The sequence below is a fragment of the Bufo gargarizans genome, chromosome 4 (assembly GCF_014858855.1).
Source record: "Bufo gargarizans isolate SCDJY-AF-19 chromosome 4, ASM1485885v1, whole genome shotgun sequence".
NCBI lineage: Eukaryota > Metazoa > Chordata > Amphibia > Anura > Bufonidae > Bufo > Bufo gargarizans.
The window spans coordinates 174,065,759-174,081,653 of record NC_058083.1 but is presented as its reverse complement, the minus strand read 5'-3'; the positions used below and the strand labels follow the sequence as shown (position 1 = coordinate 174,081,653).

At 44.7% G+C, this 15,895-nt stretch overlaps 1 protein-coding gene across 1 annotated transcript in view; it reads left to right on the top strand.

The window, feature by feature from the left end:
- Positions 1–15,895, top strand: part of NAALADL2 (N-acetylated alpha-linked acidic dipeptidase like 2) — a 1,185,913-nt gene that overhangs the window by 341,038 nt on the left and 828,980 nt on the right. The window contains exon 2 of the mRNA XM_044292072.1: positions 2,807–3,323. Coding sequence (XP_044148007.1) covers positions 2,807–3,323 — 517 coding nt within the window. The remainder of the gene's footprint in view (positions 1–2,806; positions 3,324–15,895) is intronic.

The window sequence follows — 15,895 nt, the reverse complement described above, 5'->3', positions numbered from 1 at the left end:
ATATACTGACACAAAACACTGTGTGAAGGGGGGCATAAATACGACCTGTAGTGACATGTTTGTTCATTTTAGTAACTACTTGCAACCCCATTGAAACAAATCTTGACGATCTAGTATACAACATAACTCTTTGGCGTGTCATTCATCTATTATTCCTATTAGCGGTTTATGAATGAATAGAGTATTACCAGTTGAAGATTTGTCCTTGTGCAGTCTGACGCTGTCAGCCATGTAACAAGAAAACCTCACCAGTATTGCAGGTGTGGTAGCTATATTTCTTGCAGACAAATGGACCCAAACTCCCATCTTGGAGTGCTTCAGCAAACCAAACAAATAATCAGATCCCAGGTGTTCACAAAATCCTTGATACTTTATTGATGAAGCACTAATAACACATTGGATATCGGGTGCAGTAATAAAAAATCCATAACTATCTCTGATATTCATGAACTTTTTATTACTGCACCCAATATTCAGTGTGTTATTAACGCTGCATCAATAAAGTATCAAGGAGTTTTTGAAGACCTGCAATCTACTGAATCATTTTTTGTTGTTGTCAGCAATGTTTGAACATTGTCAGACTGTGCAGGAAAACCCCCCAAATGGAAACCTCCAGTGGACACTTCCAGTTGACATCCTTGAACGTCTAATAAGAATAAACAGAGAAATAACAAACCATAGCATCATAATAATAGATGCCCCTAAATTATTTCATGGAGAATACAGATATTTACTATAACAGGCATTTCAGGAGTGGTAACAGGATCTCTGTAAGGCTACGTTCACACTAGCGTTTTGGTTTTCCGTTTGTGAGATTGGTCATAGGCTCTCACAAGCGGTCCAAAATGGATCAGTTTTGCCCTAATGCTGTCACGGCTGTGAGCCTACACAGTGAATTGCAACTGACCGGACCCAAACTAGGGAGGATAAAGGGTGACCCCTGTCAGACCTTAAAAGCTCTCCCTAAGCTGCTCAGCCTATGCGAACACCCCAATGGTGGATGATCGCATATCCTCGTACCTCAACTATATAACACCTGAACACTCTACAATAGAGAGGGGACATGACCACCGGCTCCCTACACTAGACACGGAGGGAGTCAGGGTCACCTGGGATCCAGCAAACAGAAAATCACAAATGAAAGTACACTTAACTGAAGGAGCTGTGGCTGCAGTGAAAACAGATCCAAAGTCAGCAGACAATATCCGAAGTACTTGCTTCAGCAGAACACAGATCCAGTGAAAAGATATCACACAGGTGAAGATACTCAAGTGAGAGATACAGCTCAAATGAAAAGTATAATCCGCACCTCTACAAAGGAGGAGGGGTGATTTAAAGGCAACAAAATCAAACACAGGAGTGACAGCTGGGAGGAAGGAAACAGAAAGTATAGACCTCATCACAGGGGCGGAGAAACAGGGCAGAGGGAACTCCTCCAAGCTCTAGTAGTGACATCATCACAGGGGTGGATAAACAGAGGTGTGAGAACGTCTCAAAGCTCTGGTAGTGACAAATGCATTCTGAATGGAAAAGGATCTGCTCAGAATGCATCAGTTTGCCTCTGATCTGTCACCATTCCGCTCTGGACGCGGACACCAAAACGCTGCCTGCAGCGTTTCTCTGTCTGCCGTGTGGTGCTGATCTATCCTGACACACAATGTAAGTCAATGGGGGACGGATCAGTTTTCTCTGACACAATAGAAAACTGATCTGTTCCCCGTTGACTTTTAATAGTGTTCATGACAGATCCGTCATGGCTATAGAAAACATAATGCAATCGGATCCGCTCATGACGGATGCATGTGGTTGTTTTATTGTAATGGAAGCGTTTTTGCAGATCCATGACGGATCCGCAAAAAACGCTGGTGTGAAAGTAGCCCAACATAGTGAGTCTTTTATTAAACAGAAATACTCTGGTGCATCCACAGCCAGGTATAGGGCTTTATTAAGACTGGCATCTAAAACGCTGGTCTTAATAAATGTGCTCCATAGTTTGTAAAGCTGAAAAAGACATCTGTCCATCCAGTTCAGCCTGTCATCCTGCAATTATCCTGCATCCTGTAGCATAATGAATTGTATTAAATGGAAAATTTGCCATTTATGTTTGGTATATTTACTTTTGTCATTTTTTTTTCTCATTTTTGTTTGTGTTGTACTTTTTTTATGCGTCTTCATTTCTTATAATTAGAGAGAAAATTTCGATTTGGCTGCTTTGCCAAGTTTCATAAAGAAACTCTGTTGGGTACGAATTACTTTGTCAGGAATCGCATTGCATTGTATGTAGCGGGTTTGTACCGCCCACCATCATTTGACCCCTCAGATGCAGGCTTCATCCCGGATTGCGGTGTCTGTCGTTGAAATTCAGGCATTTCAGGTGTTAATCAGGGTTAAAAAATAAATAAATACATACTCACCTTATTAATTTGCTCACGGAGAGTCCATCGCGGCCATCATGATTGAAGAAGCCGAGTTCAGTTTCAAGTTTTTTAAAGTTTTCCACTTTACAAATCAACTACCTAAATTATTCAACAAAGTCATGCGCAGCTTCGTGAATAACTAACTTTGGCTCATCGGAGCCCATACATTCTAATACTGTACAGAGACTAATCTCTGTACAGTATTATTCAGGAGTTTTGAACAAAGCGACTTCGGATGAAGCACAAAACTACTTCTGGGAAACATCTTTAATATTTATTTTTATATTTTAGCAGTTTAAAAAATATACATTTGCTAATTTAAAAACCATGTAACGTAGGCTTTGCACTTTAAAAAAAAAAAAAATATGTTACTTTTTTTTTATTTATAGGAAATGACTTGTCGTATCAGAAACTAGAAAGTGACAGAAGGACTCTTCCAGACCTGCATTATATGGAGAATGATGACATTACTACATCTGCCTTGGAATTAGAGTGGGACATGGAGACTGAGTTAGAGGAACTTGGAACAGAGCAATTACAATCTGATGGTTTCATTCCCTGCCATGAAAAAAACAGTACTGCAATGCGATCACACACAGTTGCCTCCAATCAACTGTCCATTTCACCCAAGGGACGTTTTCAAAGATTAGAGGAAGAACCAGAATACTTTTCACATTATACAGAATCAAAACCAAAGACCTCCCAGCAATTTTGCACAATTGTTAAAACATTTTCTATATTTATGTTTACATTTCTTATCGGAATTTTAATAGGATATTTTTCAAAAGGAAATCCAACTTCCAGTAGTTGTATATCATCAAATGAACCTGATTCCTCAGACGACATGACTATCATTAATGAGATAGTGAAGGACATCACCAAAGAAAATATAGAGCAATATTACAGGTAGGTACATCATCTATGTGAATTATGTGGTTTAGTGTTATCACTTTATAACAGGCATGCTCAACCTGCGGCCCTCCAGCTGTTGTAAAACAACAACTCCAATGATGCCCTCCTGTAGGATGATAGCTGTAGGCTGTCAGGGAATGCTGGGAGTTGCAGTTTTGCAACAGCTGGAGGACCACAGGTTGAGTGTGCCTGCTTTAGAACATAACATGAAATATATTTGCCATACTGTGCAAAAGTTGTAGGCAGTTGTGGAAATATGCATTATCTACAAATAGTGCCTATTTGTAGATAATTATGCTCCCAGAGTCAAAAGCGCAAACACTAATTCCTTAGGGGAGTAATATATCGGGAGATAAAACATAACCTTTACTTATAATAGTTTAAATTAAACGTAGCACCACAATCAGTAGACCATGTACATATATAGTGTTTAAAAAATATTAGAACAATCTTACCAAGTCAGGTGTACCCCCAAACGACAGCCCAAGCGTGGTTTTAAAGCTCAGAATGTCTTAACGGGTACCTTGGTATTGTCGCTAGGTAACTTGATGTACAGACTCAGCAGGAACCCGATCTCTCTACTTTTCCCTAAGTATGGGCAAGGGATATTGCTAGTTACGCCCTACCTGTCAGGGAAGGTCACACATAGCTGCTTCACCGGTGTGTCCAAGTCTCCATGCGGGGAGCACCACTTCAAAGGGACCATTGATGTCCCAGTTATTTATCCTTTTGATCCACTGATCTAAGGATGGTTGTTTTCATCTTATTGGATTACCTCCCCTAATGTCCTGAAACGTGACACGTCGGGAACTATCCTCTAGGGCACAATAAGGATACCGTCCCACTCTAGGATCATGGATCCGGACGGGGTCGCCCCTTGCGGGGCAAGTACTCTGTATAGACAGGCATGGCGTAACTAGCAATATCCCTTCCCTATACTTAGGGAAAAGTAGGGAGTAGAGTTGAGCGAACACCTGGATGTTCGGGTTTGAGTAGTTCGGCCGAACTTCCCGAAAATGTTCGGGTTCGGGATCCGAACCCGATCCGAACTTCGTCCCGAACCCGAACCCCATTGAAGTCAATGGGGACCTGAACTTTTCGGCACTAAAACGGCTGTAAAACAGCGCAGGAAAGGGCTAGAGGGCTGCAAAAGGCAGCAACATGTAGGTAAATCCCCTGCAAACAAATGTGGATAGGGAAATGAATAAAAATAAAAATTAAATAAATAAAAATTAACCAAAATCAATTGGAGAGAGGTCCCATAGCAGAGAATCTGGCTTCCCGTCACCCACCACTGGAACAGTCCATTCTCAGATATTTAGGCCCCGGCACCCAGGCAGAGGAGAGAGGTCCCGTAACAGACAATCTGGCTTCATGTCAGCAGAGAATCAGTCTTCATGTCATAGCAGAGAATCAGGCTTCACGTCACCCACCACTGCAACAGTCCATTTTCATAAATTTAGGCCCAGCACCCAGGCAGAGGAGAGAGGTCCCGTAACAGACAATCTGGCTTCATGTCAGCAGAGAATTAGTCTGCATGTCATAGCAGAGAATCAGGCTTCACGTCAGCCACCAATGCAACAGTCCATTGTCAGATATTTAGGACCAGCACCCAGGCAGAGGAGAGAGGTCCCGTAACAGAGGATCTGGCTTCATGTCAGCAGAGAATCAGTCTTCATATCATAGCAGAGAATCAGGCTTCACGTCACCCACCACTGCAACAGTCCATTTTCATAAATTTAGGCCCAGCACCCAGGCAGAGGAGAGAGGTCCCGTAACAGAGGATCTGGCTTCATGTCAGCAGAGAATCAGTCTGCATGTCATAGCAGAGAATCAGGCTTCACGTCAGCCACCACTGCAACAGTCCAATGGCATATATTTAGGCCCTGGCACCCAGACAGAGGAGAGATTCATTCAACTTTGGGTAGCCTCGCAATATAATGGTAAAATGAAAATAAAAATAGGATTGAATGAGGAAGTGCCCTGGAGTCCAATAATATATGGTTAAGGGGAGGTAGTTAATGTCTAATCTGGACAAGGGACGGACAGGTCCTGTGGGATCCATGCCTGGTTCATTTTTATGAACGTCAGCTTGTCCACATTGGCTGTAGACAGGCGGCTGCGTTTGTCTGTAATGACGCCCCCTGCTGTGCTGAATACACGTTCAGACAAAACGCTGGCCGCCGGGCAGGCCAGCACCTCCAAGGCATAAAAGGCTAGCTCTGGCCACGTGGACAATTTAGAGACCCAGAAGTTGAATGGGGCCGAACCATCAGTCAGTACGTGGAGGGGTGTGCACATGTACTGTTCCACCATGTTAGTGAAATGTTGCCTCCTGCTAACACGTTGCGTATCAGGTGGTGGTGCAGTTAGCTGTGGCGTGTTGACAAAAGTTTTCCACATCTCTGCCATGCTAACCCTGCCCTTAGAGGAGCTGGCCGTGACACAGCTGCCTTGGCGACCTCTTGCTCCTCCTCTGCCTTGGCCTTGGGCTTCCACTTGTTCCCCTGTGACATTTGGGAATGCTCTCAGTAGCGCGTCTACCAACGTGCGCTTGTACTCGCGCATCTTCCTATCACGCTCCAGTGCAGGAAGTAAGGTGGGCACATTGTCTTTGTAGCGTGGATCCAGCAGGGTGGCAACCCAGTAGTCCGCACAGGTTAAAATGTGGGCAACTCTGCTGTCGTTGCGCAGGCACTGCAGCATGTAGTCGCTCATGTGTGCCAGGCTGCCCAGGGGTAAGGACAAGCTGTCCTCTGTGGGAGGCGTATCGTCATCGTCCTGCCTTTCCCCCCAGCCACGCACCAGTGATGGACCCGAGCTGCGTTGGGTGCCACCCCGCTGTTACCATGCTTCATCCTCATCCTCCTCCACCTCCTCCTCATCCTCGTCCTCCTCGTCCTCCAGTAGTGGGCCCTGGCTGGCCACATTTGTACCTGGCCTCTGCTGTTGCCAAAAACCTCCCTCTGAGTCACTTCGAAGAGACTGGCCTGAAAGTGCTAAAAATGACCCCTCTTCCTCCTCCTCCTCCTCCTCCTCCTCCTCCTCCTCCTACTCCTCCTCCTGGGCCACCTCCTCTTCCATCATCGCCCTAAGTGTTTTCTCAAGGAGACATAGAAGTGGTATTGTAACGCTGATAACGGCGTCATCGCCACTGGCCATGTTGGTGGAGTACTCGAAACAGCGCAACAGTGCACACAGGTCTCGCATGGAGGCCCAGTCATTGGTGGTGAAGTGGTGCTGTTCTGTAGTGCGACTGACCCGTGCGTGCTGCAGCTGAAACTCCACTATGGCCTGCTGCTGCTCACACAGTCTGTCCAGCATGTGCAAGGTGGAGTTCCACCTGGTGGGCACGTCGCATATGAGGCGGTGAGCGGGAAGGCCGAAGTTACGCTGTAGCGCAGACAGGCGAGCAGCAGCAGGATGTGAACGCCGGAAGCGCGCACAGACGGCCCGCACTTGATGCAGCAGCTCTGACATGTCGGGGTAGTTGTGAATGAACTTCTGCACCACCAAATTCAGCACATGCGCCAAGCAAGGGATGTGCGTCAAATTGGCTAGTCCCAGAGCTGCAACGAGATTTCGCCCATTATCACACACCACCAGGCCGGGCTTGAGGCACACCGGCAGCAACCACTCGTCGGTCTGTTGTTCTATACCCCGCCACAACTCCTGTGCGGTGTGGGGCCTGTCCCCCAAACATATGAGTTTCAGAATGGCCTGCTGACGTTTACCCCGGGCTGTGCTGAAGTTGGTGGTGAAGGTGTGTGGCTGACTGGATGAGCAAAAGAGGAAGAAGAGGAGGAGGAAGCCGAGAAGGAGGAGGTGGCAACAGGAGGCAAAGAATGTTGCCCTGCGATCCTTGGCGGCGGAAGGACGTGCGCCAAACAGCTCTCCGCCTGGGGCCCAGCTGCCACTACATTTACCCAGTGTGCAGTTAGGGAGATATAGCGTCCCTGGCCGTGCTTACTGGTCCACGTATCTGTGGTTAGGTGGACCTTGCTACCAATGGCGTTGCGCAGTGCACACTTGATTTTATCGGATACTTGGTTGTGCAGGGAAGGCACGGCTCTCTTGGAGAAGTAGTGGCGGCTGGGAACAACATACTGTGGGACAGCAAGCGACATGAGCTGTTTGAAGCTGTCTGTGTCCACCAGCCTAAATGACAGCATTTCATAGGCCAGTAGTTTAGAAATGCTGGCATTCAGGGCCAGGGATCGAGGGTGGCTAGGTGGGAATTTACGCTTTCTCTCAAATTTTTGTGAGATGGAGAGCTGAACGCTGCCGTGTGACATGGTTGAGACGCTTGGTGACGGAGGTGGTGGTGGTGTTGGTGGTACATCCCCTGTTTGCTGGGCGGCAGGTGCCAACGTTCCTCCAGAGGCGGAGGAAGAGGCCGAGGTGGCAGCAGCAGAAGAGGCCGAGGCGGCAGCAGCAGAAGAGGTAGCAGGGGGAGCCTGAGTGACTTCCTTGGTTTTAAGGTGTTTACTCCACTGCAGTTCATGCTTTGCATGCAGGTGCCTGGTCATGCAGGTTGTGCTCAGGTTCAGAACGTTAATGCCTCGCTTCAGGCTCTGATGGCACAGCGTGCAAACCACTTGGGTCTTGTCGTCAGCACATTGTTTGAAGAAGTGCCATGCCAGGGAACTCCTTGAAGCTGCCTTTGGGGTGCTCGGTCCCAGATGGCGGCGGTCAGTAGCAGGCGGAGTCTCTTGGCGGCGGGTGTTCTGCTTTTGCCCACTGCTCCCTCTTTTGCTACGCTGTTGGCTCGGTCTCACCACTGCCTCTTCCTCTGAACTGTGAAAGTCAGTGGCACGACCTTCATTCCATGTGGGGTCTAGGACCTCATCGTCCCCTGCATCGTCTTCCACCCAGTCTTGATCCCTGACCTCCTGTTCAGTCTGCACACTGCAGAAAGACGCAGCAGTTGGCACCTGTGTTTCGTCATCATCAGAGACATGCTGAGGTGGTATTCCCATGTCCTCATCATCAGGAAACATAAGTAGTTGTGCGTCAGTGCAGTCTATGTCTTCCACCGCTGGGGAAGGGCTAGGTGGATGCCCTTGGGAAACCCTGCCAGCAGAGTCTTCAAACAGCATAAGAGACTGCTGCATAACTTGAGGCTCAGACAGTTTCCCTGATATGCATGGGGGTGATGTGACAGACTGATGGGGTTGGTTTTCAGGCGCCATCTGTGCGCTTTCTGCAGAAGACTGGGTGGGAGATAATGTGAACGTGCTGGATCCACTGTCGGCCACCCAATTGACTAATGCCTGTACCTGCTCAGGCCTTACCATCCTTAGAACGGCATTGGGCCCCACCATATATCGCTGTAAATTCTGGCGGCTACTGGGACCTGAGGTAGTTGGTACACTAGGACGTGTGGATGTGGCAGAACGGCCACGTCCTCTCCCAGCACCAGAGGGTCCACTAACACCACCACGACCATGTCCACGTCCGCGTCCCTTACTAGATGTTTTCCTCATTGTTATGGTTCACCACAACAACAAAAATATTATTTGGCCCAATGTATTGTATTCAAATTCAGCGGGATATAAATTTGAGGCCTAGTATTTAGGCGCTGGGTGACCGGTATGGATTTAGTGACAGAATTAGACTTGGAAATGCACAGTAGCGTGTGTGTGAAGTTATTCTGAATGACCCTATGTGCACCTTGAATATTATATACCCTTTTAGGGATAGATTTAAAATAGCTCTAATATAGCAGAAACCACTAAATTATGAAATTGCTAAATTGGGAATTGTATTTCAACCCTGAACAAAAAATGTGCTTTAACGGACACTAAATAACTTGCCCAGCCACAACAGTACAGCGGTAACGACAGATTTAGCGGGATATAAATTTGAGGCCTAGTATTTAGGCGCTGGGTGACCGGTATGGATTTACTAACAGAATTAGACTGGGATATGGCCAAAAAATAACCACACTATTGCTGGTTAAATGCACTTGGTGTGACAGCTTGACCAACCACACTACTGAGGGTTAAATGCACTTGGTGACGGGCGCAGCTTGCCCCTGATGTAGTATATGGCCAAAAAATGAACAGACTATTGCTGGTTAAATGCACTTGGTGTGACAGCTTGACCAACCACACTACTGAGGGTTAAATGCACTTGGTGACGGGCGCAGCTTGCCCCTGATTTAGTATATAGCCAAAAAATGAACAGACTATTGCTGGTTAAATGCACTTGGTGTGACAGCTTCACCCTGATGTAGGCTTTAGCCAAAAAACAACCACACCATTTAGGGTTAAATGCACTTGGTGACAGGCGCAGCTTGCCCCTGATGTAGTATATGGCCAAAAAATAAACAGACTATTGCTGGTTAAATGCACTTGGTGTGACAGCTTCACCCTGATGTAGGCTTTAGCCAAAAAACAACCACACCATTGAGGGTTAAATGCACTTGGTCGCAGCTTGGATGCACTTGGTCGCAGCACCGCAAAAGACACAAAATGGCCGACGATCACCCCAGAAAAAAATGACTGACAAACGGTCTGGGCAGCCTAAAAACAGTGGGCAATTGAATTTCAGCAGCTCAATGATGCACAGCTGCAGATCGATCGATTAATCAAGTCCTTTGGAGGAGTTAATCTGCCTAATCTCGCCCTACTGTCGCAGCCGCAACCTCTCCCTACGCTAATCAGAGCAGAGTGACGGGCGGCGCTATGTGACTCCAGCTTAAATAGAGGCTGGGTCACATGGTGCTCTGGCCAATCACAGCCATGCCAATAGTAGGCATGGCTGTGACGGCCTCTTGGGGCAAGTAGTATGATGCTTGTTGATTGGCTGCTTTGCAGCCTTTCAAAAAGCGCCAAGAAAGCGTCACAAAAGCGCCAAGAAAGCGACGAACACCGAACCCGAACCCAGACTTTTACGAAAATGTCCGGGTTCGGGTCCGTGTCACGGACACCCCAAAATTCGATACGAACCCGAACTATACAGTTCGAGTTCGCTCATCCCTAGTAGGGAGATCGGATTCCTGCTGTGTCTGGACATCAAGCTACCTAGTGACAACACCAAGGTACCCGTTAAGACATTCTGAGCTTCAAAACCACGCTTGGGCTGTCATTTGGAGGTACGCGTGAATTGGTAAGAGTGTTCTAATATTTTTAAACCCTATATATGCACATTATCTACTGATTGTGGTGCTACGTTTACTTTAAAGTATTATAAGTGAAGGTTATGTTTTAGCTCCCTATATATTACTATATATTACTCCCCTACGGAATTTGTGTTTGCAGTTGTGGAAATGTGCTGCAAAGTAAGAATGCTTTAAAAACAGAAATGTTAGTTTATTATTAACAAAATGCAAAGTGAATGAACAAAATTGAAATCTAAATCAAGTCAATATATGATGTGACCACCCTTTGCCTCAAAGACAGCAGTTCTTCTAGGGTCACTTGCATTTTTTGAAGGAACTCGGAAGGCAGGTTATTCCAAATATCTTAGAGAATTAACCACAGATCTGTGGGTGGAGGCTTGTTCATATCTTTCTATCTTTCCATGTAATATCCCAGACAGACTTATTAATGTTGATATTAGGGCTCTGTGACAGCAAATCATGGACTCATTGCTCATCTTTATTCTGAAGGTAGTTCTTTATGACATTGTCTGTATATTTGGGGTCATGGTCCTGCTGCAGGTTTAATTTGGAGCTGTTCAGACACCTACTTGATGTATTGCATAATGGATATGTGTATGTCTGCATTTCTCAACATTACATAGTTACTTAGTTAATATGGATGAGAAAAGACAAGTCTGTGAAGGTTCTCATTTATCCAGGTCATGGTATATCTGTAAAGAATAAATCAAGGCAACTGGACGTACTGTAGATTTCTTGAAAACGTTTCACTCGTTCTTCCAACGAGCTTTCTCAATTCTGAGTGACTGTACAAAAATTCTGGGAATAAATATGTAACTGAATCCACATCTGGTAATTATACCCAGCATTGGGTCAAAGGTGTTGATTCCATTATCCTAATTGGAGTCAGTAGGTGATAAAGACTTCCCAGAAAAAGGTGCAAGACAGCATTGTATGTGGCAGACAATAGATGTCTAACCCCCCACCTCTATTGAAGCTTGGCTTCTCCATTTTTAAAGAAGATGGCCTCCTTCACGCCTCGTTTGTACCAATCGGCCTCCTTATCCAAAACATGTACTTGACTGTCTTCAAAGGTGTGACCTGTTTCATTTTAGATGTAAGTACACGGCTGAATCTTGACCAGAGGATTCAGTTACATATTTATTCCCAGAATTTTTGTACAGTCACTCAGAATTGAGAAAGCTCGTTGGAAGAACGAGTGAAACGTTTTCAAGAAATCTACAGTACGTCCAGTTGCCTTGATTTATTCTTTACAGACATAAGCAGTAATGTAATTTACTTTTAAGTATTCATCTAAACCCTTTTTAAAACGGTCCACAGAGGTCTTACAGTAAAGAAGCTGTGATGCTTCTAGAGACTGAACTTTTTCTTCTCCAGTCGGATGCAGTGCCCCCTTATCTTTTGAGGGCATTTGACATGGAACAGTTTTTCATCATATTTTTTGTACGCCATTGAGAACATTTAGGTCCTCGCCAAAATCTGTCTTTCCGGAAAACAGTATCTCTTAATATATATTGATTATGACAACACAAACTTTTGATTTTGCTAGATTCTTTGACTATCGCATATCTATCAAAAATCCTTTAATGGTTGTCCAGCTGTAACCTCAATTTTATGTAGGTTTTAGACACCTGCTCCCGTTCAGCGCTAAGGGTCTAGTTCCTTCCTATCCCTGGCTTATAAATCTCTGGACGCATTCACTTGTGCTGCTGTATCCCATGTGACAAATGATCCAGTGATGTGCCGCTTGGGGACATGTTATGGCTGAGGCCTGTAATTGCTTGCATTGGTGCATGTGAGCCCATCTGGATGTTTAAGTGGCAATGACCAAAGTGTGCTAGACAGTACCCTCAGCTCTGGAATAAAGTAGCAGGGAGCAGTTAGGCGCCTTTTTATGTTAAGTACAGTTCAGTCCAGGGTCTAGATAAAACACGGGGTTGAGGCTAGACATCCATCTTAATTATATAATGTGAGCCCTTTATAATTTTCTATATTTCTGCATAAATTTGACCTGAAATGACATCAGATTTTCATACACATTCTAAAAGTAGATTAAGATAACCAAATCAAATAAATGAGTCGAAATATTAGACTTGATTTTTTGAGAAAAATTATCCAAAATCACGTCTGTTTTAGGTCAAATTTATGCTCAAATATAGAAATTTCTAAAGGGTTCACAAACTTTCAAGTTCCATGGCACATACTGTGTATATATAGGTCCTGTGATGCAGGTGGTTTTTTTCTCACTCTTCCTCTGTTCGATGGGTGGCCATCGGTCACTCACAGAGCTGGCAAGCAGACCTAGGAGGCTACCCCTGGACACCACTTGCTGTGCGGTATAGAAATACAGCCTACTCATGGATTTCACATCACTATAAACCTAGGGCTCTGCTTCGGTCCTCTTTTTATTGTTTATACCTCCAAGGAAAAAAGGGTTTTTCATGCTTTCTAGCATTGAAAAAAAAAATCTATCATACAGATGTAGCACGTGCCATACTATTTGCATAGCACAGCATTTGTACATTTTGGCCTCTTGCACACTACCGTTTTTTTTCCGGACATTTTTTTGCGTTCCATATACGGTCTGTATACAGAACCATTCTTTTCAATGGTTCTGAAAAAAATTAACGGAATGCACTCTGTATGCATTCTGTTTCCATATTTCCATTTTTCTGTTCTGTTGAAAGATAGAACATGTCCTATTGCCTGCAAATCCCATTCCGTTGTTCCAGTCAAGTCAATGGGTCCGCAAAAAAAAGAACATACGGAAATGCATCTCTATGTCTTCCATATCCGTTCCGTTTTTGCAGAACCATCTATTGAAAATATAATGCCCAGCCCAATTTTTTCTACATAATTACTGTATACTGTATATGTCATACGGAAAAACGGCACACAGCAGAAACAAACGGAACAACGGATCCGTGAAATACGGACCGCAAAACACTGAAAAAGCCATAAAGTAGTGTGAAAGAGGCCTTAGGGCTTATGCACACGAATGTGCAGTTTTTTGCTGTCCGCAAAAAACTGATGCCGGCCGCGTGCCTTCCGCAATTTGCGGAACGGAACAGGAAGCCCATTATAGAAATTCCTATTCTTGTCGGCAAAACAAACAAGAATAGGACATGCCTCATAATTTTTGCGGGGCAACAGAATGTAGCAACTGATGCGGACAGCACACAGAGTGCTGTCCGCATTTTTTGCGGACCCATTAAAATGAATGGTTCCGTATACGGACTGTATACAAAATCTAAATACGGCCCGTATACGGAACGCAAAAAACTTTAGCGTGTCTGTTCAAATACTAAGGGCTTATGCACACAATGTTAATAGCCTAGTGCGCATTGCTGCACTGTGTTAAGAGCAGCATGCCGAGTGTTGGTCATGCGCCTTCTACAGCTGTACATCATGTGATTAATAGCTATATCTACAGTTGCAAGAAAAAGTATGTGAACCCTTTGGAATGATATGGATTTCTGCACAAATTGGTCATAAAATGTGATCTGATCTTCATCTAAGTCAGAATAATAGACAATCACAGTCTGCCTAAACTAATAACACACAAAGAATTAAATGTTACCCTGTTTTTATTGAACACACCATGTAAACATTCACAGTGCAGGTGGAAAAAGTATGTTAACCCTTGGATTTAGTCACTGGTTGAACCTCTTTTTGGCAGCAATAACTTCAACCAAACGTTTACTGTAGTTGCAGATTAGACGTGCACAACGGTCAAGAGTAATTCTTGACCAGTCCTCTACAGAACTGTTTCAGTTCAGCAATATTCTTGGGATGTCTGGTCTGAATCGCTTTCTTGAGGTCATGCCACAGCATCTCAATTGAAGTTGAGGTCAGGACTCTGACTGGGCCACTCCAGAAGGCATATTTTCTTCTGTTTAAGCCATTCTGTTGTTGATTTACTTCTATGATTTAGGTCGTTGTCCTGTTGCAACACCCATCTTCTGTTGAGCTTCAGCTGGTGGACAGATGGCCTTAAATTCTTCTGCAAAATGTCTTGTTAAACTTGGGAATTCATTTTTCCTTTGATGATAGCAATCCGTCCAGGCCCTGACGCAGCAAAGCAGCCCCAAACCATGATGTCCCTACTACCATACTTCAGTTGGAATGAGGATTTGATGTTGGTGTGCTGTGCCTCTTTTTCTCCACACATATGTTGTGTGTTTCTTCCAAACAATTCAACTTTGGTTTCATCTGTCCACAGAATATTTTGCCAGTACTGCTGTGGAACATCCAGGTGCTCGTGTGCAAACTGTAAACGTGCAGCAATGTTTTTTTTTGGACAGCAGTGGCTTCCTCTGTGGTATCCTCCAATGAAATCCATTCTTGTAGTTATCTTTACAGGATGGCCACTCCTAGGGAGAGTAGCAGCAGTGCTAAACTTTGTCCATTTATAGACAATTTGTCCTACCGTGGACTGATGAACAGCAAGGCTTTTGGAGATACTTTTATAACCCTTTCCAGCTTTATGCAAGTCAACAATTCTTAATCGTAGGTCTTCTGAGAGCTCTTTTGTGCGAGGCATCATCCACATCAGGCAATGCTTCATGTGAAAAGCAAACCCAGAACTGGTGTGTGTTTTTTATAGGTCAGGGCAGCTGTAACCAACACCTCCAATCTCATCTCATTGATTTGACTCCAGTTGGCTGACACCTCACTCCAATTAACTGTTGGAGATATCATTAGTCTAGGGGTTCATATATTTTTTCCACCTGCACTGTGAATGTTTACATGGTGTGTTCAATAAAAACATACTAACATTTAATTCTTTGTGTGTTATTAGTTTAAGCAGACTGTGATTGTCTGTTGTTGTGACTTAGATGAAGATCAGATCACATTTTATGACCAATTTGTGCAGAAATCCATATCATTCCAAAGGGTTCACATACTTTTTCTTGCAACTGTATATATTGACAGCATATCAGATCATGTGGTGCTAGTTAGTGTTGAGCGAGCATGCTCGGCCGAACTGCTGCTCGCGTACAATTTAATGCAATGAAAGTCAATGGGACCCGAGCATCCAACCAGGCACCCCCCGCTCTAAAGAAGAGGGTGTCTGGTTCAGAAAAAAGATTAGAAATTGATGGAAAACCCATCAAAATGGTTTGGAAAAAGCCTTAAGAGGATGGCTGGATGCGTCTTGCACTCCTATTATCTATGACATACAATAGACAACCACACAAAGGCTATATGCAAGCCATCAATCTATCCATGAGACAATGACAGGCTGTCATGCCCTGCTCGGGCTACGTGCGGAGGTATGGCAGATTAGCAGCACGTGTCTAGTCTTTTTGTTTTGGGGTCGAGCTAGATCCGCCTCCCTTCAGGTGCACTGGGTGGGGTTGTTGGTTTAAATTACACCCACTCCCAGTGTTCCCTGCGGGTTATAGCTTCTGTCTGGCTGTTAGAGAGATGCCTGTCC